The sequence below is a fragment of the Brachyistius frenatus genome, unplaced genomic scaffold (genome assembly GCF_029030835.1).
Source record: "Brachyistius frenatus isolate BFR_SWC_R1_liver_20210118 unplaced genomic scaffold, ASM2903083v1 Contig_5, whole genome shotgun sequence".
Taxonomy (NCBI): domain Eukaryota; kingdom Metazoa; phylum Chordata; class Actinopteri; family Embiotocidae; genus Brachyistius; species Brachyistius frenatus.
Genome location: NW_027210604.1, coordinates 9,809,922 through 9,836,267, shown reverse-complemented (window position 1 = coordinate 9,836,267; position 26,346 = coordinate 9,809,922). Strand labels below are relative to the sequence as shown.

At 39.7% G+C, this 26,346-nt stretch overlaps 3 protein-coding genes across 4 annotated transcripts; 2 read left to right on the top strand and 1 right to left on the bottom strand.

Moving 5' to 3' along the window:
* Positions 1–1,196: 1,196 nt before the first annotated feature.
* On the bottom strand, positions 1,197–16,309 carry nectin1a (nectin cell adhesion molecule 1a). The gene is made up of 10 exons (XM_069722689.1): positions 15,956–16,309; positions 6,985–7,097; positions 5,916–6,174; positions 5,552–5,669; positions 5,121–5,302; positions 4,900–5,017; positions 3,602–3,753; positions 3,206–3,338; positions 3,030–3,093; positions 1,197–2,263 (listed from the first exon to the last, which is right to left on the bottom strand). The coding sequence occupies exons 1-10, from the start codon at positions 16,005–16,007 to the stop codon at positions 1,946–1,948; spliced, it is 1,509 nt and encodes a 502-aa protein (XP_069578790.1). The 5' UTR covers positions 16,008–16,309; the 3' UTR covers positions 1,197–1,945.
* Positions 16,310–18,125: 1,816 nt separating this feature from the next.
* Positions 18,126–20,097, top strand: LOC138635274 (uncharacterized). The gene is made up of 4 exons (XM_069722675.1): positions 18,126–18,322; positions 18,878–18,935; positions 19,044–19,370; positions 19,490–20,097. The coding sequence occupies exons 2-4, from the start codon at positions 18,899–18,901 to the stop codon at positions 19,585–19,587; spliced, it is 462 nt and encodes a 153-aa protein (XP_069578776.1). The 5' UTR covers positions 18,126–18,322; positions 18,878–18,898; the 3' UTR covers positions 19,588–20,097.
* A 510-nt stretch (positions 20,098–20,607) lies between these two features.
* Positions 20,608–24,555, top strand: bud13 (BUD13 homolog). 2 transcript variants are annotated; one of them, XM_069721845.1, is made up of 10 exons: positions 20,608–20,759; positions 20,886–20,973; positions 21,830–21,914; positions 22,013–22,183; positions 22,468–22,772; positions 22,865–22,967; positions 23,140–23,278; positions 23,372–23,553; positions 23,689–23,770; positions 24,031–24,555. In XM_069721845.1, the coding sequence occupies exons 1-10, from the start codon at positions 20,620–20,622 to the stop codon at positions 24,122–24,124; spliced, it is 1,389 nt and encodes a 462-aa protein (XP_069577946.1). In that variant the 5' UTR covers positions 20,608–20,619; the 3' UTR covers positions 24,125–24,555. The 2 variants fall into 2 exon arrangements, with proteins under 2 accessions (XP_069577946.1, XP_069577936.1); XM_069721835.1 differs by having other exon boundaries at positions 22,859–22,967.
* Positions 24,556–26,346: the final 1,791 nt, after the last annotated feature.

The following is a 26,346-nucleotide window of genomic DNA, read 5'->3' as shown; positions in this document are numbered from 1 at the left end:
CAAAATGATTTAGGAGGTGGGGAGTTGAGCAAAAACATGTATGTATTCACAGTGAGATCAGACAGAGTTTCCATATTGCTACTCATCTCGGGCAAGTTGTAAAATTAAAGGCTCCAGATTCTAATTTCAAAGGTCATGGGAGGGACTGAGGGGACAAAGTAAACTCTACTGATGGGATTAGGATTAATATAGATTTAGAAATCTGGCAGTGTTTCCTCGTAACATGCTGTTACCTCGGCACTCTCCATGCCAACATCTACAGATGTAAAATGGCAGTGTCCAGCTCATCCTGGTCCTGCATGTAGGCCCAATCTCTGGGTGAGTTGTTGTTATTCTGTGAAAACTCTTAACATGAGGGATACATTTATTCTTTCATACATGAGAAAGAGGAGGAGGGACTGTTTAGTGGAGCCATGAGTATGTAATGTGAGATGTTTGTCATCAATGAATGCAGGGCAGAGATCAGTTTCCCTCATTTGGCAGGGATGAAGGCTGAAATACAGCACATCTCAAGCAGAGGCCAAGGCCCATGGAAGGTTTTAGATAAACTTTGATATCGATATAAAAGCAACTCAGGAAGTTAAATAAATGTAAACAAAGATAAAATTTAAAATGATTAGAGCTGAAACCATCTTATCACTGGAATCCAGTTGGAAGCCTGCTGTAAATCACTTAAAAAGCCATAACAATGTAATTCAAAGCTAGCTTATCTTTCCAGTGTTTCAGTCTCTGACCGTCAGGTGGCAATTCTCTTCTAAGCCTTTTTCAGGTGCAGTATTAGACATGCATTTACTGTTTCTTTGAGAACCCAATGGTAAATCTGAACAGTATTCAGTCAGTGAAAGAAAGTAGAAAACAATAACCAACAAACTTTTACATCCACTTGCAGCAGCACCAGGCTCCTGATAGTGACTGATAATAAACACACTGTAAGTGAACTGTAAATTCAGGCAAGCTGAGCTGGTTGCTGAAGCTAAAGCAAAACGTTGAGGCTTAAAAGTCAGTGAAGTCCTCATGTGAGCCAGATGCTGTGGATTTATAGCTACTAGTTTGCTCAGGGAGTTGGAAATGCATTGTTATGGATTTCATCAATGCACAAAGGGCATAGTAAACATGCTTACTGAATAAAATACCTATTTATGGTAAAGACAGATTAGAGCGCATGGCTCGTGGCTTCCAGTCACTGTATTTACAAGTTTACATGAACATTTTTATTTAAATGCTAAAAATGTATAGTTCATTCAACAACCAGTGTCAATGAATACTAAAACCCACAGATACCACAAATAAAAACATCAATTTCATAAATCAACAAAATGTCTTAATTATACAAAATACAAGGACAGCAGAAGTATTACATTAAACCAGGAGGTAAAACCAAAAGGTAACATTTGCTGTTTCTCAGTAAAAAGGATTGTCAGTGTGTACAAGACAGGATAGAGAGAGGACATACAACAGAGAGGAGATAAAGTTTGAAATTGAATTTTTTTTTTTCAGTTTGTTTTCTTCTTTTATACAAAATTATGTCATAGATCAGCGACAACAACAGATAATCCATTAATTCAGTTTTATGTAACCAAATGTGATACATCCATGCCAATATATTTTTTTTCAAATGAAAGTCAAATCACCTTTGACTCCCCTCTAACCTAAAACTTGCACATGATTGACAACCTTCCCTTTTCAAAGAATAGATAACAATAAAAGAGAACAAAAGAGATAATTTTTTTCAAAATTGTACTTAATGCCCAGTCCAACAACAAAAGTTGCATTGTCCGTGAACATCCAGAGCTGTCCACAGTGGTGCAGATAGTGCAGAGACACTGCTCGATAGTCCAGCTGGGGTTACATATGTTTTTCCATCCTCCTCTTAGGAAACGTTTGGGTATGAATCATGTCATTTCCACTTTACTGGAGAGGTTTGAGTGTGTAACGAGGTCTCACCTCAGACGTACTGCTCTTTGGGAAAAGTGTATGGTGCCACTCCTGGGGGAGGAGAGGACAGACCTGGCACAGAGGGGTATTTAAAGATGGCCATGGTGTGTGAAGGAGGAGAGAAGGTGTTTCTGGGTGTGGGGGTGCTGCTGCTGCTGCTCGTCGTGGTCGTCGGTTGTGAGGAGTGGTAGGGGTGTTGTGGCAGAAATGAGAGAGGAGGGTTGATTGGAGGGGAGTAGGGCTCTGGGTAGTCCTCCTTGTTACAGGCCAGTCTGTAGCTCACATAGTCTGCTGTGTTTGGAAGCTCTTCATAAAACCGTCCTGAATGCTGTGAAGAAATGAGACACATGTTTCAAAGATGTAGAATCAACACGTACTCTAAAACCAGGTAGCCACTATGACGTCACCCATTGGTCATTTTGAGGCTTTGAGTTCAGCCTTTTGGCCATTGCCATGTTTCTCGGAGCCAGAAGAAGTAACCATATATGGGCAAGCTGGGGAGGAGCGAGGGGTGGATCTGAAACCCCAGAGAGCATCTATTACACGCTGTCGCACTCAACATAGACACTGCTTTCAAGATGTATTTGTTATGTCTATGATTTGTAATAAAATAGATGGAAGAGAAGAGAAGGTCCTTACATACAGTACATGCATTCTTATACATTGTAGGTAACAGTACAGACGTACTAAGATGATCCAGATTAATCCAGATTAATCTCCAATAAGAGCTTTGTACAATAAATGCACATAATGCTGTTATAGTTATCCTATTAATAACCTTTTTTAAAGCCTGTTAATTCAAGCAGTAATTATGAACATGAGTGGTTGTTTGTAGCATTAGTTACCCAACCTGATTTAGCTGCTTCTTGGGACTGTGTGGACGTGTACAGATTGTTTGAGAATAAAGGAGCCATCTCTACCCCAAGTAAAGGTCTAATCAGCCAGAATTATTGAAAGCACCAATCTTAGTATACTGTGACTTTACTGACTGAAAACACAAATTCTCCTAAAAAAATATATAATCTTTTTTTTTTTTTTTTTACAAAATCTCTAAATATGTAATAAATGAATTCCAAACCCAGTACATAGGTTACCTGGATGTCATCTCCTGGCCTTTTCCTTATCGGTTGAGACAGTTTTTTGGACGGAGAGTCTTTTCTGATCAAAGAGAAAAGAGATTAAAAGATGTATTTAAAAAGCATATAAACCCCATCGGGACAGACAAACATGTGAAGTAAAGGAAAGGAGAGATAATGGACTGACTACGTACGAGGAGTTGTCTTTTCTACTTCTTATTTTCAGCACCAGGACTGTGATGGTAATGCCCATTAGCACGCCAGCAGCCAATAATAAGGCGACAACACTGATGACATCACTTGTTGCGATCTGTGGTAGTGGCTTATCTACAGGGAAAACACAAACAACAAAATCAACATCAATAAAAACGTAAAGAAACACGTTCATTGTTTACAGAAGCTTGGAGTTCCAATAACTGACTTGCATTAAAAAAAAAATTTGATGTACAGTGCAGGACAAAGTGAGTGAAACAGATTATTTCTTGTTGCTGAGGTTATTAAAAAGATTACTAAAATATATTATTTTTTAGTAGTATTAGCAGTGGCAGAAGTAGTAATATTAAATGTCAGGTGATCGCAGTGAACCATACCTATAATGCTGACCTCCACAGAGCCTGATCGCGTCCCAATGCTGTTGGTCGCATCACACACATAGGTTCCTTGCAGGTCGTATGTGACCGGCCCTTTCAAGGTGAGGACGTTGTCTTGGATCACAGCATTACTTGGTATAGAGCCATTGATCCTGCAGAATAAATACACAACAAAACTTAAATAAGAAATGCACAGATGTTGTTAAACTAAGGATGTTTTTCATCAAACTTTGGACATAAAAGTAGGCCAACAACACCAATCAAATACAGCTGAACAGAAACAATACAAAAAAGAAAGTGAGTGAGAAGGATAGACTTTTTAATATACCCAAGGAACAGGAATCAGTTTTTATCATATTTTTTAAGTAGCCAAATGGATTTGGCGTCTTGGCTTTATCTGAGCAATGTTTGAAGCTGCTCAGGGCTCCATATCTCAAATATAACAATCAGTCAATAACTCTCTTTGAGAACTATTGGAAATGTGGTTGTGAAATGCACAAATTAAGTTTAAATGTATAAGAACAATGAAATTAGTTTGGTTATTTGTAAATGATAGGTGATGCAGGTGATTTAAAGACACTGTTTTGAAAGAAGTAGTCAGAATAATCAGACTGAATAGATTCTGAATTATTTTAGTGTTATAGACAAATGGGTATTAACCTTTTGCCCATTGATGAGTTACGATGAAAAACTGTATTTGAATACAGAGGTTGATTGACATGTCATATTCTGATTTTTAAAGATACTACATTACACTGTACATAGAAACTGAACACTTCCTGTATCTGTTTCAAAATAAAATTCCTCTAACGTTTCAGTACACAGAAACCCTTCATTTCTTAACAAGGCTTTTATTCTTAAATTAGCAGGATTGTGTTGTGACTGAAATGAGACAATAACACTTTAGATGTGTAATAAAGAACAACCATTGAAAGTAGCAAAGTTATATTGTGAACTTTATCAAACAAAAGTGGTTGAAATACTGTATATATTATTGACTATTGTATGTAAACTTGCCACCGTAGGAACAGCACTTACACAACCTTAGAAATGATCCACAATTGGTGTGGTCTGATACTTGAACAAATAGCGCTACATCCCTTGTCTTTTCTTGCACTTTTCCTAAGTATGGGTATTTATCAGTCTCATGTTGATCAATATATTGTACAAAACAGAGCTGGAAACAGCCTCTGACACAACTCTGATGAAGGAAATGGACGTGGTCTGCACTTCTCTGCACATGTTCTCAGAGTAAGAGACAGTTCATCTGTGTAAAATGCAAACAACTCTGTACTCACAGTCTCCACTGATAGAGAGAGACGGCTGGGTTGGCATCGGCTTGGCAGCTCAGCTGGACGTTCTCTCGGTTCAGATACCAGTTTCCATCAAACCCGTCCACCAAAACATCTGGCTCATCTGGTGCACGCATGCAAATAATTTTGTTTTAGCTTATAATGGTATTGCGTTGTACTTCATTGATCTTACTGTTATGTGCTCTTTCAGTATGAGAAAGACTTACACTGAATATCGAGGGTGACGCTGTCAGTGTAGACCTCCTCGTTGTAGATGGTGACACAGGTGAGAGTCTCCCTGTGTGTTTCTCTGCTGGGCACCAAAATGTAGTCACTCTGAACAGTGAATGTCCCGTCCGAGTTTCTGTACTCACGGGTGGTCACTTCTCCAGGGACCCTCGTCTCCCACCTGCTCACATCAACAGAAAATTAGTGTCACAACCCGGACATAGTACATTGATACGTGTGTACAGTAAACATCCAGCAAAGGTTTAATTTATGGCGGGTACCGGAGGTGGATATACAAGAAGAATAAGACAAAAGGAGCAGAGCATTCAGACGGGAAAGAGAAGTTTTATTGGTGACAGTAAGGTATTTGCCTGAACTTAACATTTTTCAAAGTATGTTTTAAAAGGGAAGGTGAATTCAAATCACGCACCTGATGGTTCCAGGTGGCTTGCCATTGGCAGAGATGCAGGTGGCCACTGGGGTCTTCACATTGGATGAACGAGCCACCAGTGTCGGCGTGGACAGACTCATCTGAGTTGTTGGGCGAACTGAGGGAATACAAATGAATAAAAGCAATTAGCTGATTATTTTCAAAGCATGATAATATAGTATAATGTCTATCCAAACTGCTGCTAACAGGTAAGATGTGTCATTTTGATCTTACAGTTAACATGAACATAAATAGTTAGTTTGGGTTTTTTTTTGTCTTCAAATTTTCTTTTTTACCAATCTCCCCCATTAATTTGATTAAACCTGTAATTCCACATTTAATATTCTCGTATCGTCTCCCTTACCGTAAACAGTGAGGTTTACTGTGTTCTCTCGGTTCCCTGCGGGGAATGTGGTGTATTCACAGATGTAGGTGGCCTCATCATTGAGGCGGAGCGAGGAGAAGGTGATGGTAGTGTCTTCGAGAGTCGGAGTTCGTCGCCTCACTGCTGCGTTCTTGAAGGTGACGCGGTCCCTGTAGGGCGGAGCCACGGACACACCCAGGGACGGATTTGCGATGGCAACATTCTGCTTTGTGCCGTTCACCAGTTTCTGCCATGTTACCTTTAGAAAAAAGGACAAATGAAGTGGAAGCGATTAATGATGGGGAAAAAAGGACGTCTGACATGGGGTGTGTGTAGTACTGTTTTATGTGTGTAAGGTCTCAGCAGAGCCAAAGACACCTGACTCACAACAATACAAAACAATATAGATGAATGTGATATGGTACATCCATATTCTGCCCACAGGTTATTACTGATGCATGCAATTATACGATTATGCCAAATGATTCTGGGGGTTTTATCCCATTAACTACAAATATTTTGTATGAATAATAACTAAAGCAAGCTTTCAAAGACAACCGCAGATTTTTAGATGGTCTTCCCCACAGATGACCAATATAGCTAAAGGGCAGAAAGCTTCCAAAACTTGCAGTGTTATATTCTTGTTAAGAATTAATGTATATCCTGACAACACTTCAGTGGAAATGGTCAGAAAGATCAGTATCTTTTGCTGTCTTTATATGTATTTATTTTTATAAATTCATATAAACCATATGTGTTGTGAAGTCAATTAAAAGAGGATGAAACAGTGATAGTTAAAATTGATTGCAAAACTAGTCAACCAATTCTGCACACACGTTACAACATTTTTATGCACTCTTTCTAAATTAGTAAGAATTTATATTGCACATAAAGTTGAACCTGTTTTTATTTCCTGTAACATCTCTGAAGTGCCATTTGCAGAGGTTTTCCTTTCTAAATTTAGGCTCCTCAAAGTTGTGTTTGTGCTGATTATCTGAAATTTTGAGTAAAATTTGTGATTTTAATCTGTATTCATTTAGTGTATCCCACATATTCTGGTGGACAATACCTGGGAGATTTTGACAGGTGGGGAGCTGTTGATAAACCGACAGCGGAGATCCACCTTTGAGCCAACATACCCCGACTTCCCATCATCCATTTCCACAGTCTGTCCATTTATCCCTAGAGGAGAAACAGAAGAGTTATAGACATAAAAACACTTTCACCAATCCCAGGCACACAATCACACACAAATGCACACATGCTGGCAGCATCAGACTAGCATGCTTTAAATTGTTCATAGTCAGCACTTCATCTTCATCAGATGAAGTGAGCTGAGCTGTCAGAGGTGATGCATTTTAGCAGCGTAGGAGGTGAGCTGTGATCGAAGGTTGCGGATTACAGGGAGGTATAAATAAGCACGATTTGTGTGGCTACCGTTCCCACTGACTTACTGATCCCCTTTAATAAATCCACAGCAGAGACACAGCCACTTTCTGAGTGCACATGAATCACGTGTGTTTACTAGTGTCTGCCAGAAAAATGATGTAACATCGTATTTAATCTGGAAGGTTCACAAAGAATAAAATAAATAGCAGCCACGAAAAAGTAAAAAAGCCCGTACAGCTGGTTATGAGTGATACGCACACACACACACACACACACACACACACACACACACACACACACACACACACACACACACACACACACACACACACACACACACACACACACACACACACACACACACACACACACACACACACACACACACAGACAGATACACACAAAAAGTAATTTTGTCAAACATTTATAACCACAAACCAGACAGCTCAAAATTCCTGATGCTGGATCAGACAGAGAGAATGCAGTATACACCCAGGGGTGATATACAAATATAATGAGGTGCCATCATTCATGTTTCATCCTGCAGTTAATTGGGGATTATTGATCAGTCCATTAGTGTTCCAGTTTACTTTCATATCACAGAAGCAACGATCAAAAACACCCCAGGCTGTCACCACAGTCAGAAAAACTGAAGCCCTTCATCATCACATGGTCCTCTTGTTCAGCACACTTTGATCTGAAAACCGTATTTTGGAATCCGAAGACTTCTATAAGACTGTGTGGAAGCTTCCTCCAGAACTGTGCAAAGTTCTTGTAGGGTCACGATACACAAAACTTGAACATGAGTTACTTGCGGTGCCATTTAGAAAGGTTTGACGAGACTTTATTTCAGTACTGAAACGTATCGAGATTATGTACTTTTGTAATACATTACAGATACACAGGACTTTACCTCATGCAGTGTTGTGTGTTAAAAAGTTTCAAAACTGCTGTTGAAGGAAACTGTGACACTCATGTAATCAGTATTTGGTCTGATATGTATTCAATAAAACGTACTGTAGTTAGATAGAAATTGTACATGAAATCATAATGTGCACAGAGCGATAGATAAGAGGAGATAATTTTGACCTGAAGGTTCCTGAAGGCCTGATAAAACAAATATATGATCTTCCAAGGTTATAGAGAGACCGGCACAGTGGTGTCTGAGGGTTCAGGCAGTGACATTCTTGATACAAACAAGTGGTTCAGATAATTAGGTGTTTTCCTGGCAACCGCTATGGAGATGACCCAGGAATATTTCAAAGTTAGACCAATTTGAGTGGAAATGTTGACGGATCCACAATATCACAGCCCTCTAAGAGGAAAAGAGGAAAAGGTTTAGAAGAATATGGAGCAAGAAATACTTTCTGCTATCTGAATTTAAGGCCTTCACACATCAGATTAGTATTTTGTATTCTCTGTTATCTTAACGATAATGTGACACAGAAGTAGCCTGTCCATTCCTCTGACTTTGTTTTGGTTCGTATTTAACTAGAAGCGGATAATTTGTAAAAGTTGAGACACAGAAGGAAATCCACAACACTGCACTGCATAGATAATGCTCTAAAACAACTTAATATTATGTTTTTTAAGTGACCTTTTCATACCAACAGTCAACGTTGGTTTCGTTTGATCATGAGCACAATGAGTTTCAAAAGTTAAAAAGATGGTTATATTTACCGAAGCAAATTTTTGTACCCATAACCCTAATCAGCCCAGTAAGACTAGATAACTCCAGATAACTTACTACTGCATACGTGAAAAAAGGTCGTATGAATTCCTTTATGGTTCAACAGTGAGCTGTGCGATGTCTGGTGGTGAGTTAGTGTCGGATGGGGTGAAAAACTACAAGTCTGAAATGAAACAAAACTAGACGTGTGGAGGTAAAAAGAAGTGAGCTCAATTGACATCTATAGCCTGCTCCTCGTCTCTTTGAGGCAACCAGCTTCCTACATCAACTACTAATAGCATCAATGTGGGTACCAGAAATTACAAAGAAGACAAATAAAAAAAGATTATTTTTTTTTATTTCATTTTTTTAAACTGCCCATCAGGAGTCAGACAATCCCATAAAAGTGCAACACTAACAACACTCTGTGAAATAGGCTTACTTTTTGGATTATTTTTTTTTTTAAATTCTTTTAGTTTACACTAACATTCCATTAGAATACATTCCCATTTACATTTAGGGAAAATATTATATTATTTATTAAAGTAAAAAGTTTGATTTGATGTAATAATTACAATCAATGAAATGACCATTGTGTTGGATTTAGGGGGACTGTTTGGGAGAGATGGAATATAATAATTATTATGTATTCATTATTTTGTTATCACCGGAAACTGATACTGCGTTCGGATTGTCCACTCGTCCACTATATAGCATACAACATGGTGGACAAGTGGACAGTCTGAACGTAGCAGAATCATTTGTGTTACCTTCGAATGAGCACGTTGGGTCCCTTTCTATGGAGCCCATTTGTACTGCCATGTTTCTACAGTAGCCCAGAAGGAACAAACCAAACACTGATCTAGAGAGGGACCTTCACATTTTTCATGAGTTTTGTGGCCACTAACGATTCTCTCACATACTTATAGAAGGGAATGAGACAAGAGAGTTGGCTGCAATTTTCAACATCGTTGCTAAATACCACTGAATGCGACATACTGCCCTTTTAAATCTTTACTGAACAGACATAAAGTTCCTATATCCTACAAGTGGTCAATCACCAGTAGAAATCAGCATTTTTCTCACAATATTGTATAAATTACAATTAATAAAAGGTAATTTTATTATTTTACTTTGACTACATTAAGCGTACAGTAGAATGCAATATGACAATATTGTTTCTGTGGTGCTTGAATACCACCCTGCTAAGACCTACAAAACTTGAGAGAAAATGTTGATGATTTTACTGAGCTGTCAAATCAGTATTTCATTCAAAATAGACACGAATTTAATTGGAGCTAATGTTGGATTGATATTAGATGCTAAACATTGATTTATTAAACATAAGCATATATTCACTAAGACAAGGCACAGCATGCAAGTGCTTAACTGGTTTCCAATCATTTGAGAGATCAAAACACGAAAACAAAGCCCCAATTAAATTAGGATAAGAGAGAGTGTATTAATTCAGTACTTTGATAGATTTGTTTGGTCATGTCATTTGATGTATATCTAGATAAAAAGCATTTAATATGCTTTTGGGCATGTTTGCAAACAGTCACGCAAAAGCAGGGATAGACCTTAGAGGGACTTAGCTGCACTGCTGACATCAGTCAGGAAAATATGACTAACATCATCCCGTGATCAATTGCAACCTGAGCCATACTGTATGTGTTTTGTTATATTAATAAATTTAATAGTTTTGTGTTCGAGCAACAGTTCACTACCTGACATGCCCACTTAATAAATGCATAGGTCACCGGGAGGGAAGAGGGCCAGCAGTGGGAGTAGATTACAGCATTTAGGATATTAAACTGCATCTGTATCAGAGACTCCATGGTCCATTTGCTGCTACATAGGGACAAGTCACCATTACAAAGTGGTTTTGCGAAAATATTGATTCAACCATTTAAATATGTGTTTATGCGTGAGTGCTTTTGAGCCTCCATCATTTAAAGTAGTAGTACTTTAGTAGTTTAACTATTTCATCGCTATTAATGTTGTCAAAATTAACATTTAAAATGCTTTTCTAATATTTACTAAATGCTTCATATGTGTCTGTTGTATATGTAGGACCTTGATTATGCCATAACAATGATTGTTGTTAGACTAAGAATTTAACTGAGAGCTGTTTTGTGTATTTGCGATAATGACACAGATTAACAGAGATTTGGTTCCATGCAACAAAAAAAACCCTGATGAACAGGTACGCTGAACTCAGATATGTTTTCAGAATTTCTCTATCATCCATACTGTTTTGTTCCATGCTGAAATTTCTCCACTCGCTCCCCTTTGCCCCCTAAAGTCTGAACATTGTCCCCCACCCTTTACCCCTCTCCCTTCATCGCACAAGCACACCCATATCCAGCTCCAGCACTTTATAAAAATAGACTCAGGTACAATCTTTGCGCTATTGACCCGCATTTGCACTACATTGCAGTCAAGCGTCACTGTGGTTGTTGTCTGTTTTTATTGTTACATATTTATACTTTTCTTGTTTTATATTTTTATTTTTGCACACCGTGGGACTGTGAGAAACAATATTTCGATCTCTCTGTATGTCTTGTATGTATGGTGAATTGACAATAAAGTTGACTTTGACTTTTGACTTTAATTTGACCAAAATTATACCAGTGAATATAACCGATTCCATGAAAACATGTCAAATCCACAGAATGTGAATATAACTGGCAGAAAATCAACATCAGAAACAAAGAGGTTGTTTAGATGAAACATTTGCAGCTCCACAATACAACACTGATTTGAAGGTGTTTGAAATGTTGTTTTCTCATAAACACTTTCATTTGTTTGGTTTAATTTTGAGCTGTTGACAAGAAATTTGATCTTGACAGTGTTCAGTATGAGGCTCACTAATTGTACCTCTGATGAATGAAATGTAAGGTAACATCTGGTAAAGTTGTAGAGCAGGCATTTTGGAAAAGAATGATAATATCTGTACAATAGGTTTTAGAAGTACTGGGAGTAAGATTTGTTACATTTGGACTGAGTCAGGCTGGCTGTTTCTTACTGTTTCTAGTCTTTACACTAAGCTAGTCAAACTATTCCTTTAAATTATGTCTTCTGGGGTGAAATCTGTGGTCCATTAATGGCTGTTTGGCTTCACATTCATCACCAGATATACGTGTTTTAGCCACCGATCAGATCTGGTTAAGATGAGAATATATATAATATGTTCAGTCATACAGAAAAGTATCACTATGATTTCTACCCGTCGTTTCAATACCTTTCACTTGAGTGTGATTTTTCTTCTTAAGACATACAACTGAATCCTCTCCACTGAGCTTTTTGCTGAGCTGATTAGGGGCTTAAGGTGAGGCCACAACCAACAGACAGTCTACCTTTCTGACACATACACACACACACACACACACACACACACACACACACACACACACACACACACACACACACACACACACACACACACACACACACACACACACACACACACACACACACACACACACACACAGTTTTATATCTCTTTTGCCCCACATTTCTCTGACCTTCTTCTCTTCCACTGCCTCCACCTCCACTCCCATTCATCTTTTGTTTAGAGTATGGGAAATGACCTCACCAGTACACAGGACAATGATCCGTAAACAGCAGTGCACAAGCAAGAGACAAGCATGGGAACGAAACAAAACAATAGCAATATTGTTTCAGACTTGAATGTGGCATGAGCATGAGCAACGCAACAGATTTTATTTACATCCTGAGTGGATATCCTCCATCTTTCTTCTTCATTATGTGATGATCTAATTTGAACATTTTATTGTATGTGATAAGGAGGCAGTGACAGGTGTTATTGTAGGATGTTGAATAGAAAATATTCCTTAAAGTTTAAATATTTGCTCATACTCTCTACCAGTGAACTTTTTCAAAGGATAGATGGATTAATTAATGAATCAACTAATTATTGCAGCTCTACCTAAAAATCTTAGAAAGGCTATTTAAAACCATAATGTGACAAATATATAGAGATTAAAGTAAACCCATTAAAACAGCAGCCATAAAAAAATGAATGTATTGTTTAAAAAGTTGGTTAAAATCAAACTGGACAGGTCTGTTAATGCTGAACACAATATGGTTTAACAAGGGAATTTGTAAGTTAAATTGGTGTTGTTTTCAGCTAGTTTACTGTGAATTGAACATCACTTTTGAAATAGATGTGAACTCATCAGTTTAATTACCCACAGTTTTTGGACTGATTTATTAGAAAATTACTGTGAAGAGAAAGTCAAAGAACTAACTGAACTGTCACAAGTCGTGTTTTTAAGTATTTAAAAGTATGTGTCTAAGAATAAGAATATCCGTGATGTCAATGTCTGCAGGGATGCTGTTATTAAAGACCATAAAATGTCATATTTCCCCGCAGAACTGACAAAACAGACGACTTCTTTCTTCAGCTTCACTCACTTGGCTATGAGAGGAAAATAATAACCTCACACGAGAGCAAGAAGAAGACAGATTAACTGTTTAATCTTTAGGTCATCAAATCTGTGATTGATAGGGGATTACACACCCTGCTTGTGTCTTTGGCCTTGTGACATACAATGCAGGAAATCCTGTGGTGTAGCGAGGACTTACTGACCCGCACAAAAAACGCACACACTGCTCAGACCTTCCCCTTGCGTAGCTACAGGTAGCCTGAAAGTGACGGATGCTCTACTGCCTGTGAATGTAGTACTATTTTATTGTTTTGAAACAAAAGATTGCCCAGCGTGACAGCACAGAACAGCATCTCAACCAACAATGAAAACTGACTTTTTGATATCCACTTTACCAAATTATGTGCGCTCCTATTCATTTTTGCCAGATTGAAATGGACAAAAAAAAACTCTCATTTCTCCTCTCATTTCCCCCCTAAATTGATTACAATCTCTCATTGTTTTTGATTGGCATCTCAGTGCACACGTGTGTCTGTGTGTGTGTGTGTGTTACACACCCACGCATTTCTGTGTTTGTGTGGGTGTGTAATCTCTGTGGCACTGCAGGAACGTGGAGTGTGCGCTTGGCCGGTGTTCAGCGGGCAGCTCACAGGATTATGATGACTGCTGCATCTATGTTTGAGACATGAGAGCAGAATACGAAGCCAAGAGAGAGACGAGATGGAGAGAGATGAGGAAAATGTCTGTGGAGGAATATCAGCTGAGGGAGAGACAATGAGGCGGAGAGGGCTTCAGATTTTCTCTGGAGAGAAAGAGGCGCACCAAAGAGGCAAACAAAAGAGGGAGAGGGCAGAAGGGTTGTGTGTTTGTGCTGGATTATTTCTGTGGGGTAGCGTCTGCGTGTTCCAGCTGTGGACAGTGGATTATGCTAAAATTCAGGAGGATGTCTGTCTGTTGGTCTCAGTGAGCCCTTTCTGTGCCTCTCTGCAGAGCAGGATTTCAAACTTTTATGCAAAGAGGAAAAACACATTGACTGGCTGTGACAGCTCTCACATTAGCCAGGTGGCACCCTACAGCAGCTGACAGGCCTGCGGAGGTGCTATGAGTCGGCATCAGCCGGGAGAAGATAGATACTCTGCAGCAACAGTCAGTAGGCTGGGACTTGGCAGCAGTCATGTTGTTACACCCTTCTGCTCCCTGTGTTGCTCTAATCTACTGCTCTGTCCTTCAACATGACAATCCTACACACATGGCGCAGCCTTACACTCCCTAATAGCACATACACACATGTATGCACACCAACAAATTACTGCTCAACTCGCAGAGCCAGGTTTATCACTGACCGAGTGAAAAAAGCAATCACAGCAGATGTCACAGGACATACATATGCTGCCACAATCACTTTTGTCATTACGTAATATGCGTACCACCGTCCCCCCCCCAACCACTATTCTGCTGCCACAACTCCCAGCTGGCATAGCTGTGAGTTTGGATCCAGCTTAGTCTGATTACACCATGCATTCAAACACACACGCTCAACACTTCAAGATGTGGAAATGCCATCTGCAGCGGCGACCACGTTTCAGTGTGATTACAGCAGCACACCTGTTGATACTGGGCAAGTGTAGTTGACTGGAGACTTAAGTATTGCTCATTGTAGTTCAAATGATTTAGAAGTGCAGATGAGCAAAGTTTGATGTTGACATATTGTCACAGTCACACTGAAAGAAGCAAAAGTGCAACAACAAGCATTTCTGGAAACAAAAAATGTACTTTCTCATGTCTAACATTAATCTAACATACATCATGAACCCCTTCAAAACGCTTTATGAATTAACGATTTACTCAGTTAGCCTAATGATTAAGGATCACTGGCCATTGATAAAAAAAAAAACACTTGGGTTGCCACTGGCATGAAAAACAGAAAATAGCATTTGGCAGCAATGATAACCATTCAACGAGATTGTTCACAACCAGGAAACCCAAAAGTTATTCTAATGAATGGATCATAGATCAATATGGGCATGTTGTAGTTTGATCATCAAGTGATAAATCACAATATATAAACCACATATATTTGGTGGTAAATTGGTATTCATAGCTGTACTTTCTTCCTGTACTTTATTAAAAAAGATGATGAGGATGATGATTAGTCTCCTATATGATATGTAACATTTGTGTAAAATAGACAAGACACTATTGCCACTGTATAGTCGTCATATAAATACAACATTATTTATCTAAATTTTAGGATAAACTAAAAACAACATGTTTATACTACCATGCTCACAACAACACAGGGTACAGAGGGTTATGAACAGAACTCTATTTGGTTCAACAATTACCTCTTGATTTTTGTCAGACCCAGATGGATTAACCTTTTATACTGACTGTTAGACATTACATACACATTCCTGAAATGTTTTTTTTTTATTGTCTGTTTGTTTGCAAATAGTCTTAATCTCCTTTTTTTTTTTTATTGTAGATTTGATACAAGGAAATCAATCCTTCACCTGGATTCACTGCAGCACTGTCACATTCAGGTGCTGATAAAAATCAAAGCATCTTACCTGGAATCACACAAGTTGTTATCAGGAATATCCAAAGTGCAGTCCTTTCCATGCCAAACCGCGGTGTCCAGCTTCTCGCTGTGGTTAAATTCCCACTGTGAACTTGTTTTACCCCTCCTGCCTCCCAGACTGAGCGCACAGCAGCAGGTTCAGCTTCAGGACCTCCTGTCGGAGTCCAATCATGTATCCGACAAAACGAGCACACCCTCCTGATTCGCAGCCTGGAAAGATTTCTCAAACTTGTCGCCGCGCCTTGTGTCACTTTTTCTTTCTCCCCCTCTAATTCCGGCCTCCCTCTGACTGATGTCGGAGCTGCAGCAGGCAGTGTCTGTCCGCCTGCGGCTTGGCGGGGATAAAGCAGCTTAACGCGTGGGCAGATTATTTCCGAGATAGCCTACCCCCAGCTCCGGCTGACAAATATCTGTCACTATGTGAGGGCTGAGCTGAGCAGGCTGGTGTACACATATCCTAAAGAAAAAAAAAAAAAAGAGTCGCAGTCAGGCTATTTTAAATAAGCAAACTCAATAGTCGCAATTAGAAGCTCAGACAGGGACAGAGCTACAGGAGTTAAAGCCCCCAGGAACTGTGGGCCTCCTGCACTGTGCTGATGTCTAAATACACTGCTGACTGACTCTTTAATGAATGAATGACTCAATCAAAGAATGGGGAGCGCCTGAGGTGTCACAGGGAAAAAGTAATATGGTCATTTATGAAGTCAATTTAATATCATATTTTTTTTTATTTTGCTTCCTATGTAGAAATAAAGAACGTAAACATAAAGTTGGGTCTGACTATATGACAGTACCATCAACATGTTTTATTTTTGTTGTTGTTGTTTTTTGTAGAGAAACAGTCCACAAGGCCAAGCTCTGGGTAATGCCTATCTCACAGATAATACAACATTTGGTTTAACAGACTAAAAGTAGACTAAATAAAATCCAAATAAAACAGTAATCATTCCAAGTAATTCACAGTGGGAGTGCAAATAGTGTGAAACCATTGTGGAGACTAATTACATCCTCTGTATTTAAGTACAATTTTGAGATCGGCTACTTGTACTTTACTTGAATATTTCCATTTGATGCTACTTTATACTTCCAATATACTACATGAACTACTCCACTGCATTTATTTGACAGCTTCAATTACTTTTCAGGTGAATTTTTTTTGATACAATTGATAATATAATGCTTTTAAAATTCAACACATTGTTAAAGAACCAGAGAGACTTTTTTGGCTTCTGAAACGGACAATGTTACTCAGGAATATTACCTGAAATTACTTTCAGATCATGGAATTGTAAATGGACTATAATGGTATAAATGTGGCTAATCTGTCTGTGTTATTCTTTAAGTAACCTGTCTAGATATTGTCCTGCCTTCTGCACAGCGCATGCTGGGATAAGCACAATCCTCTGTGATTGTGAAAAGGGGGTAAAGAGAGTGAAAAAGTATTCTTAGGTTTCGCTCCAAAATGTTCCACTTTATTGACGCAATTTCTTTCTATGTAGCAAGTATTCATGATTTATATTTCCATAATGTGATGCTGACGCAGTTTATTTTAAATATATCTGGTCATATTCGTGCATAACACCACAACTAAACTTCTCATGACCTAACAGTGGCACCTTGTGATGCAGAATGAAAATGTGCGTCCAACGTACTTTGAGAAATTCCTTTTGTTGGCCGTTAGGTGGAGACATTGAGTCGCTGTAACTGAGTCATTTGCTATGACAGTGCTAGAAATTTCTTGAGGGGCACAAATTCATTCTGTGGATGCTATCTGTGCATTTATACCAACTGTGTAAACATGAGGTCAATAATGACATTTCATTATATATTCTTATAAAAAAAATAAAAAAAAAAATAAGCCAAGTCACTCGACCACAAAAAGGACAAAGTTATATGATTTTTTTTTTTTTAAACATATATTATAAGAATCGCTTTAATCCTTTAGAAGTCATTTATAATGCAAATGACTCCCTCTCCGAATATCTACAAACATGAAGGGCAAAGCAGGACAGAAGGACTCTGGGAATGAGACAAAAGTGTGAAGTGAGGACCAAAGAGAAGAGACAAGGTCGTGGGAAAAACGATGACGATGACCGAGTTTTGCCTCCGCACGCTGTCGGACAGCCTACCCGGCGGGTGTCCTCCGTCAGCCACTGCAGAGGAGGAAGACGAATCAGCGCTCCCCGGTCCACGCTCATCCCTCCCACTCCCTCCACATCCCTGTGTCGTCCCACCTCGACTCAGAAGTGTGATGCTCTGCAGTGCTGCACGCTGAAGCGACTACTATCAACTGTTTACTCTCCGACCAGAGGGCACGCAGGAAAGGAGCTGCTCCATCATCCAGCCGTGACAGGAGGTAAGGCTCCTCAGACATGTGTAGCTGCAGCTCAGATGTGAGGACTAAAGTAGTATCATTATGACATGGAATATGCTAAGACATGTGGAGGTGCGCTGGGCATGATAAATACAAACTGTGTCAAAGGAAATTGAAAAATGGGAGGCAATAAAACAGAAGAGAGAAAATATCTGTCACCTTTAGTGTCAAGTCATTCGATTTGGCCACAGGGATATCAAGTTCTACATACAGCCGAGAGAGGACGTTTACAACAGTTTAAATCAGAGCATCTCAACCGTCTTGGCTTGTAGTCCGATCAACAAATCCATGTTTGCTGTAACAAAAGAATGATTTTGTCTTGTTAGTGCCTCTCGTAACTTTTCACCCCCATCTATTTTGTCTCCGTACTTTAAATAACATTATGACCTCACCCAAAATGACCTCGCATCCACCTGGAGAGCCCAAACTACATGGATTATAACTCATTTTCATGTGTGTGTTTAGTGTTTATATTCTATATGTTGCTTGTTCTAATTAGCTTTTTTTCCTTCTCATTTCCTCTCCTTTGCTTCAAAGTTGGATGGGTGCTTTTCCATCATGCTCAAGTCTCTGTTTGCGTTTGGAGTGCTGGGAGGTGAGAATCATTTTTGAGAAATCTTTCTGCGCATAATGAGGTTTAAAATTGACTGTATCTCTACGTATGCTCTCATCTCATGTGTCCTCTATTTGTGCTTTGCCCCAGTGTTGCTGATCCCAGTGCAGTCTGATCAGATCACCGTGTGTGTTGAAGATGACAACGACCTGAGAGTCGACTGTCTGATCGAGCCCAAGCCCAACAAAATCACCAGCTACGAGTTCTCTTGGTCCTCTGGAACCAAAGAGTCCCTCATTAACACCAACGTGTCCGGCTCATCAGCAGACCCGCAGTTCAAAGACAAAAGCTACGTGGAGGAACTGAATCCTCAATTCTACAGAATGACCCTGACCGGCTTCACAGAGAAACTCCCACACAACACCACCTACTTGTGTAAAATATCCGGAGTGGTTGCCAGTGTCAATGTGGAGAAAGGTTGGTGGATTGACTGTGTATGGGAGGATTTGAGGGAGTGAGAATGTCAATAAGTAAGTGGGAGACAAATTCAAGAAGTTTTTGTAAACTGCTTGCCTCCCACTTTTTTTCCTCTGCAGAGCAACTCGTTCCGTGTTCGGCTGTCAGTGTGTTTTTGAAGAACTCCTGGTCCTGGATCGTTTGTCTGCTGCTCTTCTTCTATCACACACACAACTAAAATAAAAAAATAAAAACATGCGGGCTTGTGAAGGCACACGCACACATCTAACCATGCCTCCGCTTCCGCCCATATCCACAAACATCACCAAAGTAATGCCACATGTTGAAAAGATGCTGTCAGCAGCTTGTAACTTTGTCTCTTCTTGTGCTTTCCTCCCACGAGCACTGAAACAGCATTAAAATGTTGTCATTAGTGAAATGACCCAAAGATGAATCATGTTTCCAGATTTGCATAATGCTGCAGAGCTGCACACAATATGTGTATCAATACACTGAGGAAACCTGTAAATATTACTTTGGAAGATGGAGCATTTGTTTTTAATAAAGGGATGCTATGTAACGTATGTGAATTCAGAAGAATCTGTGACCCAGATGGAAACTATGAAGTTCAACATGACTTCATACCGCTTTCTGTATCTACATGCAACTTAGAGAAATATATTACACTGCAATAAACATGTGAAGTGAAGTTAAGGTTTTAGATTAAAGTGTAAAAAAAAAATATATATATATATATATACACATCTCTTGTGTTGCGTTTCATTCTTACAACATTGAACCAAAAGAGATTTACTGATGCTCCGCTCCATATAAAGCCACGCCAACAAGAAAGTGCACAGAGGTTACATAATTGGTTAAATCTAGATTGAATCATTTCTATGTTCCCCAGCTCTATATAGCACATAATGGGAACCTCAGTAACACGCTCCCCAGCTCTGTTTTGATAATTACGACATAAACTATTGCAGGTTAGGTTTGAACAGGGCTCCTCCATTGAGCTCATCTGTGTGGATTAAGAGTCTATGATAGACCCCATTTAAATGCATTTAGTCACAAAAGGTTGAATTTATTAAATTAATTATAGCAGCATTATATATATATATATATATATATATATATATATATATATATAGAGAGAGAGAGAGAGAGAGAGAGAGAGAGAGAGAGAGAGAGGACTCATCTGGCTCTACAGTCAATACCGAGGCGCTCTTGACCCTCAGCGCCATCCGTAGTTTCCGACAAAACAACGATGGCTGCGTCCACTGGTAGCAGCAAAGGACCAGAGCTTTCTAAGGCTGAGTACCTAAAACGTTATTTATCAGCCGACGACGATCCCAAGAAATCCAAAGGGAAGATAAAGAAGAAACGACGTAATCTCCCCGAGAAAGGGTGAGTCGATGGGAACATTTACACGTGTCTGTGGTTGTTAGCTGTTTAGCACTGCTCACTGTTTCCAAACTCCGTGTGAGTAAAAAACAACAACACAGTAACTCACATTTACCTCTCTTATTAAAGACTAAAGATAGTAGACGATGACATAGACTGGAAACAGATGGTCCAAGAGCCGACGGAGATTGAAGAGGATGAAGAGGAAGCTCCAGTGGTAAGCGTTTAGCTGTGGTTAGCTAGCGGGCTAGCCTGAGTCCATTCATCCAGTAGAAGTTGTCAGTCTGTTGACTTCTTCATATGCACCATGATCACCTGCTTCATGTGCACCATGATCACCTGCTTCATGTGCACCATGATCACCTGCTTCATGTGCACCATGATCACCTGCTTCATGTGCACCATGATCACCTGCTTCATGTGCACCATGATCACATGCTTCATGTGCACCATGATCACATGCTTCATGTGCACCATGATCACATGCTTCATGTGCACCATGATCACATGCTTCATGTGCACCATGATCACCTGCTTCATGTGCACCATGATCACCTGCTTCATGTGCACCATGATCACCTGCTTCATGTGCACCATGATCACATGCTTCATGTGCACCATGATCACATGCTTCATGTGCACCATAATCACCTGCTTCATGTGCACCATGATCACATGCTTCATGTGCACCATGATCACATGCTTCATGTGCACCATGATCACCTGCTTCATGTGCACCATGATCACATGCTTCATGTGCACCATGATCACCTGCTTCATGTGCACCATGATCACATGCTTCATGTGCACCATGATCACCTGCTTCATGTGCTTCACTTGTATGTAGTTTCTTATATTTCACGTCAACATTTCATGACTTACATGAAGTCACCTGTGTTGACTCTAAATGAAGTTTTAAAGGATGCACGAGCTTTCAAGCACCACTGATTAGATTTGACTTTATTAATCCCACAGTGGGGATATTTGGTAAATACTGTAGATAGTTTGGCAAAATTCATCGCGTTACATCACCACGTTCTGCTATAAAACATAATCTTTTGTTGTCTGCTCAGATTGCTGAGGTGATTGATGATCGACCAGAGGAGGTGAAACAGCTGGAAGCCTTTAGAACCAGCAACAGATGGAAAGTAATTGGAGGTAAGTGTAAAAAAAAAAAAAAAAAAAAAAGTGGACAGAATCAGTCTGTGCCTGTGTGAAAAAGATTGCTGTTTGCTATAAGTGTCCTCTCCTGATAGCTGATGAGGATGAAGACATAGAGGCGGGGAAAGGAAGAGACTCTGCAGACGAATCTCCTCCCAGGAGAAGTCGCCACGACTCTTCAGACGAATCTCCTCCCAGGAGTAGTCGCCACGACTCGCCGGACTTGTCGCCTTCGATGCAAAAGTCAGGGAAAGTGCAGAGTAAAGGTAAGTGATAGAAGTCATTTTTAACCACCAGATGACCCTCCAACAAACAGTATCTCAACCTGTTGGTCAATGGGAATATGTAAGAAATGCCCTCAAACTGAGAGGTTATTACAGCTAGTCTCCAAGCAAGTAATTGCTTTTAAGTTTTTATTTGGATAATAATACTGTGTATCATGATTGGTGAGATAAAAACTGGCCTAATGAAACAGAAAAAAAACTTGCTTATGTTAAGCGTGCAGTCATATAAACACTTTTCTGAAAAAAATTGCTTATTTCTTTGTCAGATTCATCGCCTGCCAGAAAAAAGCCCAGCTCATCGTTATCCAGTAAAAAACATTCCCCTGATGCTCAGCAGCCCCCGCTGGCTAAGAGGTCTCAGAACAGGCACGATTCTGACTCTGATCAGTCGCCCCCACGGAAAAAAACAGTGAAGGGACAAGCTTCAGAGGCCGACCAATCTCCTCCAAGGAGGCGCTTGAAAACAAGACGAGGCTCTGATTCCGACCAGTCTCCACCCAGGAGGCGGCCGAAGAGTGCAAGAGACTCGGATGGAGATTTGTCTCCACCTCGCCGACCTGGCCAATCACAGGTGAGTAAACTGTTAGATTTGTATGAAATCTGATTTGCCTCAAATAACTGAGTGTTTTCATTTTTATTTATTTTTTTGTTCTACAGGGCCAGGGTATGCTTTCTGGTGGGAAAGCAGGTCTGGTTTCTGTAGATGTTTTAAGGAAAGAGCAGGAGGAAAACCGACGCAGAGACAGAAACAACCAGCCACTGGAAGGTCGGTTCAGCTTTTCTCTTTTAACATGCTGTTTTGTCACGCTTATTGGTGGTGGCGCTTTGCATCTCGTATCATCTACACGACTTTCTTTTGTCATGTCTTGATTAGCTCTCGTAAAGTTAAATGATAAAGTCTCTACTGAGATGTTTAATCATTTATCTGCTCCGATTAGATGAATCTCGCAATGCCCAGACGGTGTTCAGGGACAAAAGCGGTAAAAGGAGGGATTTGGATTCAGAGAGAGAAGAGCAGAAGAAGAAAGCTGGAGAAAAAGCTGCAAAGGATGAGAAATACGCTCAGTGGGGGAAAGGGTAAATCGGCATCATCACAGTGTGATTGTGTACACATAAAAGAATTGAAGTGTGTTGTGTGCCTCAGTGATTTCAGTGAAAATGTGTGTATAGGTTGGCCCAGGGCCAGATGCAGCAGCAGAAGCTCGAGGACGCCGTGCATGAAGCCCAGAAGCCGCTGGCGCGTCACCACGATGACGAGGATCTCGACCGCATGTTGAGAGAGCAGGAAAGGGACGGAGATCCAATGGCTGCGATGCTCAGACGGAAAAAGGACCGCAATGCGAAAACACAAGGTTTTGAACAATAACATTTTTTTATTGACTTATTTATGTTATTTAACCAGGTAAACTTTGAATTTATCAGCCTCTCAGTACATATTGTTAAACTTTTCTTCTTCTTTTTTTTAATTTTTTTTTTTTTAAATGCAGAGAAACCCCGATATAGAGGCCCTGCACCACCTCCAAACCGGTTCAATATTGCACCAGGCTATCGATGGGATGGTGTTGACAGGTACAGTTTGCATCAGAACAAAACTGCATTGGATGCATTTTCAGTGTGATGAATGTGGCCTTCTTTTCAATGTATACATCAGATTGTTAGTCAAACTATTCTATTATATTTCATAAAGGAGCAAATTTAATTGTTCAAAAGCTGTGATCACAATTTTAGGTTCAACCCTGACCTGAACCTCTGACTTAGTGCTTTAATTGTTGCAGGGATTGGGGGTAGATTTGCAACATTAATAGTGGTATTTTATTTGTGTCTCGCAGGTCGAATGGTTTTGAACAGAAACGCTACACGCGGATGGCCGATAAAAAAGCCGTCCAGGAGGCAGCTTATAAATGGAGCGTGGAGGACATGTAGTGTCATCAGAAACTGATGAGTCAGGAGCAGAGCTAAAGAGCAAGACTGCTCATCATTCAAATTTCCCTGCTGTTAAAACAAATACCAATTAGACACATTTAATGCAACAGAATTTACATTTTGAAATAGACTGAGGAGGTTCTTGTTTATCTTTCCAGTTTGACATTGTACAACAGACATCAGATTAAACTGTACATAGCAGTGAAGTGACCGCATCTTAATGATTTTCTAATGACTGAGTCAGTGTGGCGCCTAAACAGATGTTTTTCACTGTTTTAATAAATAATGTTTTTGTAAATTTTTGTACCAAGAGTGTTCATATACCTCAGTGGAAGTTGTAATTTACATAAATAGGGTTACCATTCAGTCATTTGTATGATTGCGTCTGAACAAATAAACACTTAACTGGAAGTATTTTGTTGTAAGCTGCATGCTGGCCAATGAGTGTGGTTTACTTGCTAGTGAGCTTTGTGGAGTATTTAGCATCTTAAGAGACAGATGCTGTATTTCCCTCTGGAGTTGTTGGAGACTTGGATGTGACTGAGGACACGCTGTTTACACGGTACGTAACAGCCCTCCCTGAGCGGGTATTTTTGTGTTCAAGACTGAACTTCAATGCGCATCTTTGAAGCTGGTGTGTATGAGAAGTCACGAAAGTTGTAAGGTTGAAAGAATATCAGCCATTTAGCTCACATATTCAATTCATCAGATCTGAATGAACCTGCGTGTGTGCATGCGTGCAGAGCAAGAGATCACATGTTGATCACCTAAACTATTTTTGTCACTTTAACTTTTCATACTTATCATCAGATAAAGATCTGGGTCCTGTTTCACGAAACCTGGATAAGGGATTAAGAGGGGATTTTCCAGGTATCCTGGTTTAGTTAAGCCTTGGTTCGGTATCACAAAGGCAGTGGCACATAAACAACCATGGAGATTTATTCTGTGAAACTAGCCTGGTCCGGACCAGGCTAACAGCCAGGCCTACTTCATCTTAGTGCCTTTCAGTCAGTGTTTACTCTGATCAGAAACCACTTTCTTACAGTTATTCCCTGTCAGAGGGAAGCTTTGCTACGAAATAAATAAAAGAAGTTTACCTTTATAAAGACTACTGTTTATATTATTACTTGAATTTTTATTAATATTTTATTCCACTCCGTGAGATGATTAGAAACGGACAATAAAGTTGCACACGTGTTTTAAATTAAGTCATGAAGGCAATAAAGTATTAAAAGATGGGTGTTTCTCCCTTTACAATCGCGTGCCCTTGATGGCGTCATCGATGATAAAAACAAAAACACATACGGGCTTTCTGATGAAAAAAGGTGTTTCAGGACAAGTCGGACCTCTCGGCTTTTTATAATGACTGCCGGCATGAGCGTTCCCAAGATTCATCACCGCAGATCACGGAGCCCTGACCGTCCTACAGATCATCTCTACGGGGCTAAACATGTTTTCAACTGACATGTTTCTCTTTATGTTGCAGGAGATGTTGAAAATCTGAGCAACGACACTATTTTATCTCCGCTAGAAGATATATTTGACTTCAAAACAATATTCTCACATCTTCATTATCTTCCCATAGAAGTATGTGCGATATTAAAGAGGAATTTTACTAAATCGCAGGTACAATATAATGTGTAAGTGTGTGTGTGTGTGTGTGTGTGTGTGCGCGAGAGAGAGAGCGGAGTTTGTCATTTTTTTATGGTGAATAATATAAGTAACATTAACTTCCTCTGCTCACTTTTAAGGCAGTAATGTGTACAACTGATAATATGAGCCACTAACTCCTTGAAGCATATAGTTATGACAGTTTTAGTTCAGATCTGTGGTCGGTAAATATGTATTTTAAGGAAACTATGCATTTTGCCTGTCCACTACTGTTTGCCACAACTTTTTGATGTTCTTTAATTAAAGCAGCAGTGTTCTTTTTCACATATTGTCCTTTTCCTCCTCGTATGCTTCCATTAAGAGCAGTTTCTCACTGGAATTAAACAAAGAGCACGCTTCTTCTTCTTTTTTTTTCATTTCTCCATCAGTGAATCTGTGATCTACCTCGTGGTCTTTTGAAGACAGCCGTGAATGTGCATTTATCCGGATTAATTACATTTAGTTTGAACTCGCCGCATCTGATCAACCAGGCTTGGCAGTTGTGAAACAGATGAAGCCAGGATGTACCGACTGTGTTAGATCAAGCCTGGCTTTCAACCTTTATCCTGGAT

What these genes read in the sequence shown, in the direction of transcription:
- nectin1a (XM_069722689.1), bottom strand. Translation starts at nt 16,007, where the DNA reads ATGGAAAGGACTGCACTTTGGATATTCCTGATAACAACTTGTGTGATT. An exon ending in CACCTGTCAAAATCTCCCAG is followed by an intron (nt 6,175 to 6,984) that starts GTATTGTCCACC and finishes TTTTTTCTAAAG; the next exon opens with GTAACATGGCAGAAACTGGT. An exon ending in TGTGGAGGTCAGCATTATAG is followed by an intron (nt 3,339 to 3,601) that starts GTATGGTTCACT and finishes TTTTCCCTGTAG; the next exon opens with ATAAGCCACTACCACAGATC.
- LOC138635274 (XM_069722675.1), top strand. Translation starts at nt 18,899, where the DNA reads ATGCTCAAGTCTCTGTTTGCGTTTGGAGTGCTGGGAG. An exon ending in TGCGTTTGGAGTGCTGGGAG is followed by an intron (nt 18,936 to 19,043) that starts GTGAGAATCATT and finishes GCTTTGCCCCAG; the next exon opens with TGTTGCTGATCCCAGTGCAG. An exon ending in CAGTGTCAATGTGGAGAAAG is followed by an intron (nt 19,371 to 19,489) that starts GTTGGTGGATTG and finishes TTTCCTCTGCAG; the next exon opens with AGCAACTCGTTCCGTGTTCG.
- bud13 (XM_069721835.1), top strand. Translation starts at nt 20,620, where the DNA reads ATGGCTGCGTCCACTGGTAGCAGCAAAGGACCAGAGCTTTCTAAGGCT. An exon ending in ATGAAGAGGAAGCTCCAGTG is followed by an intron (nt 20,974 to 21,829) that starts GTAAGCGTTTAG and finishes TTGTCTGCTCAG; the next exon opens with ATTGCTGAGGTGATTGATGA. An exon ending in AGGGAAAGTGCAGAGTAAAG is followed by an intron (nt 22,184 to 22,467) that starts GTAAGTGATAGA and finishes TTTCTTTGTCAG; the next exon opens with ATTCATCGCCTGCCAGAAAA.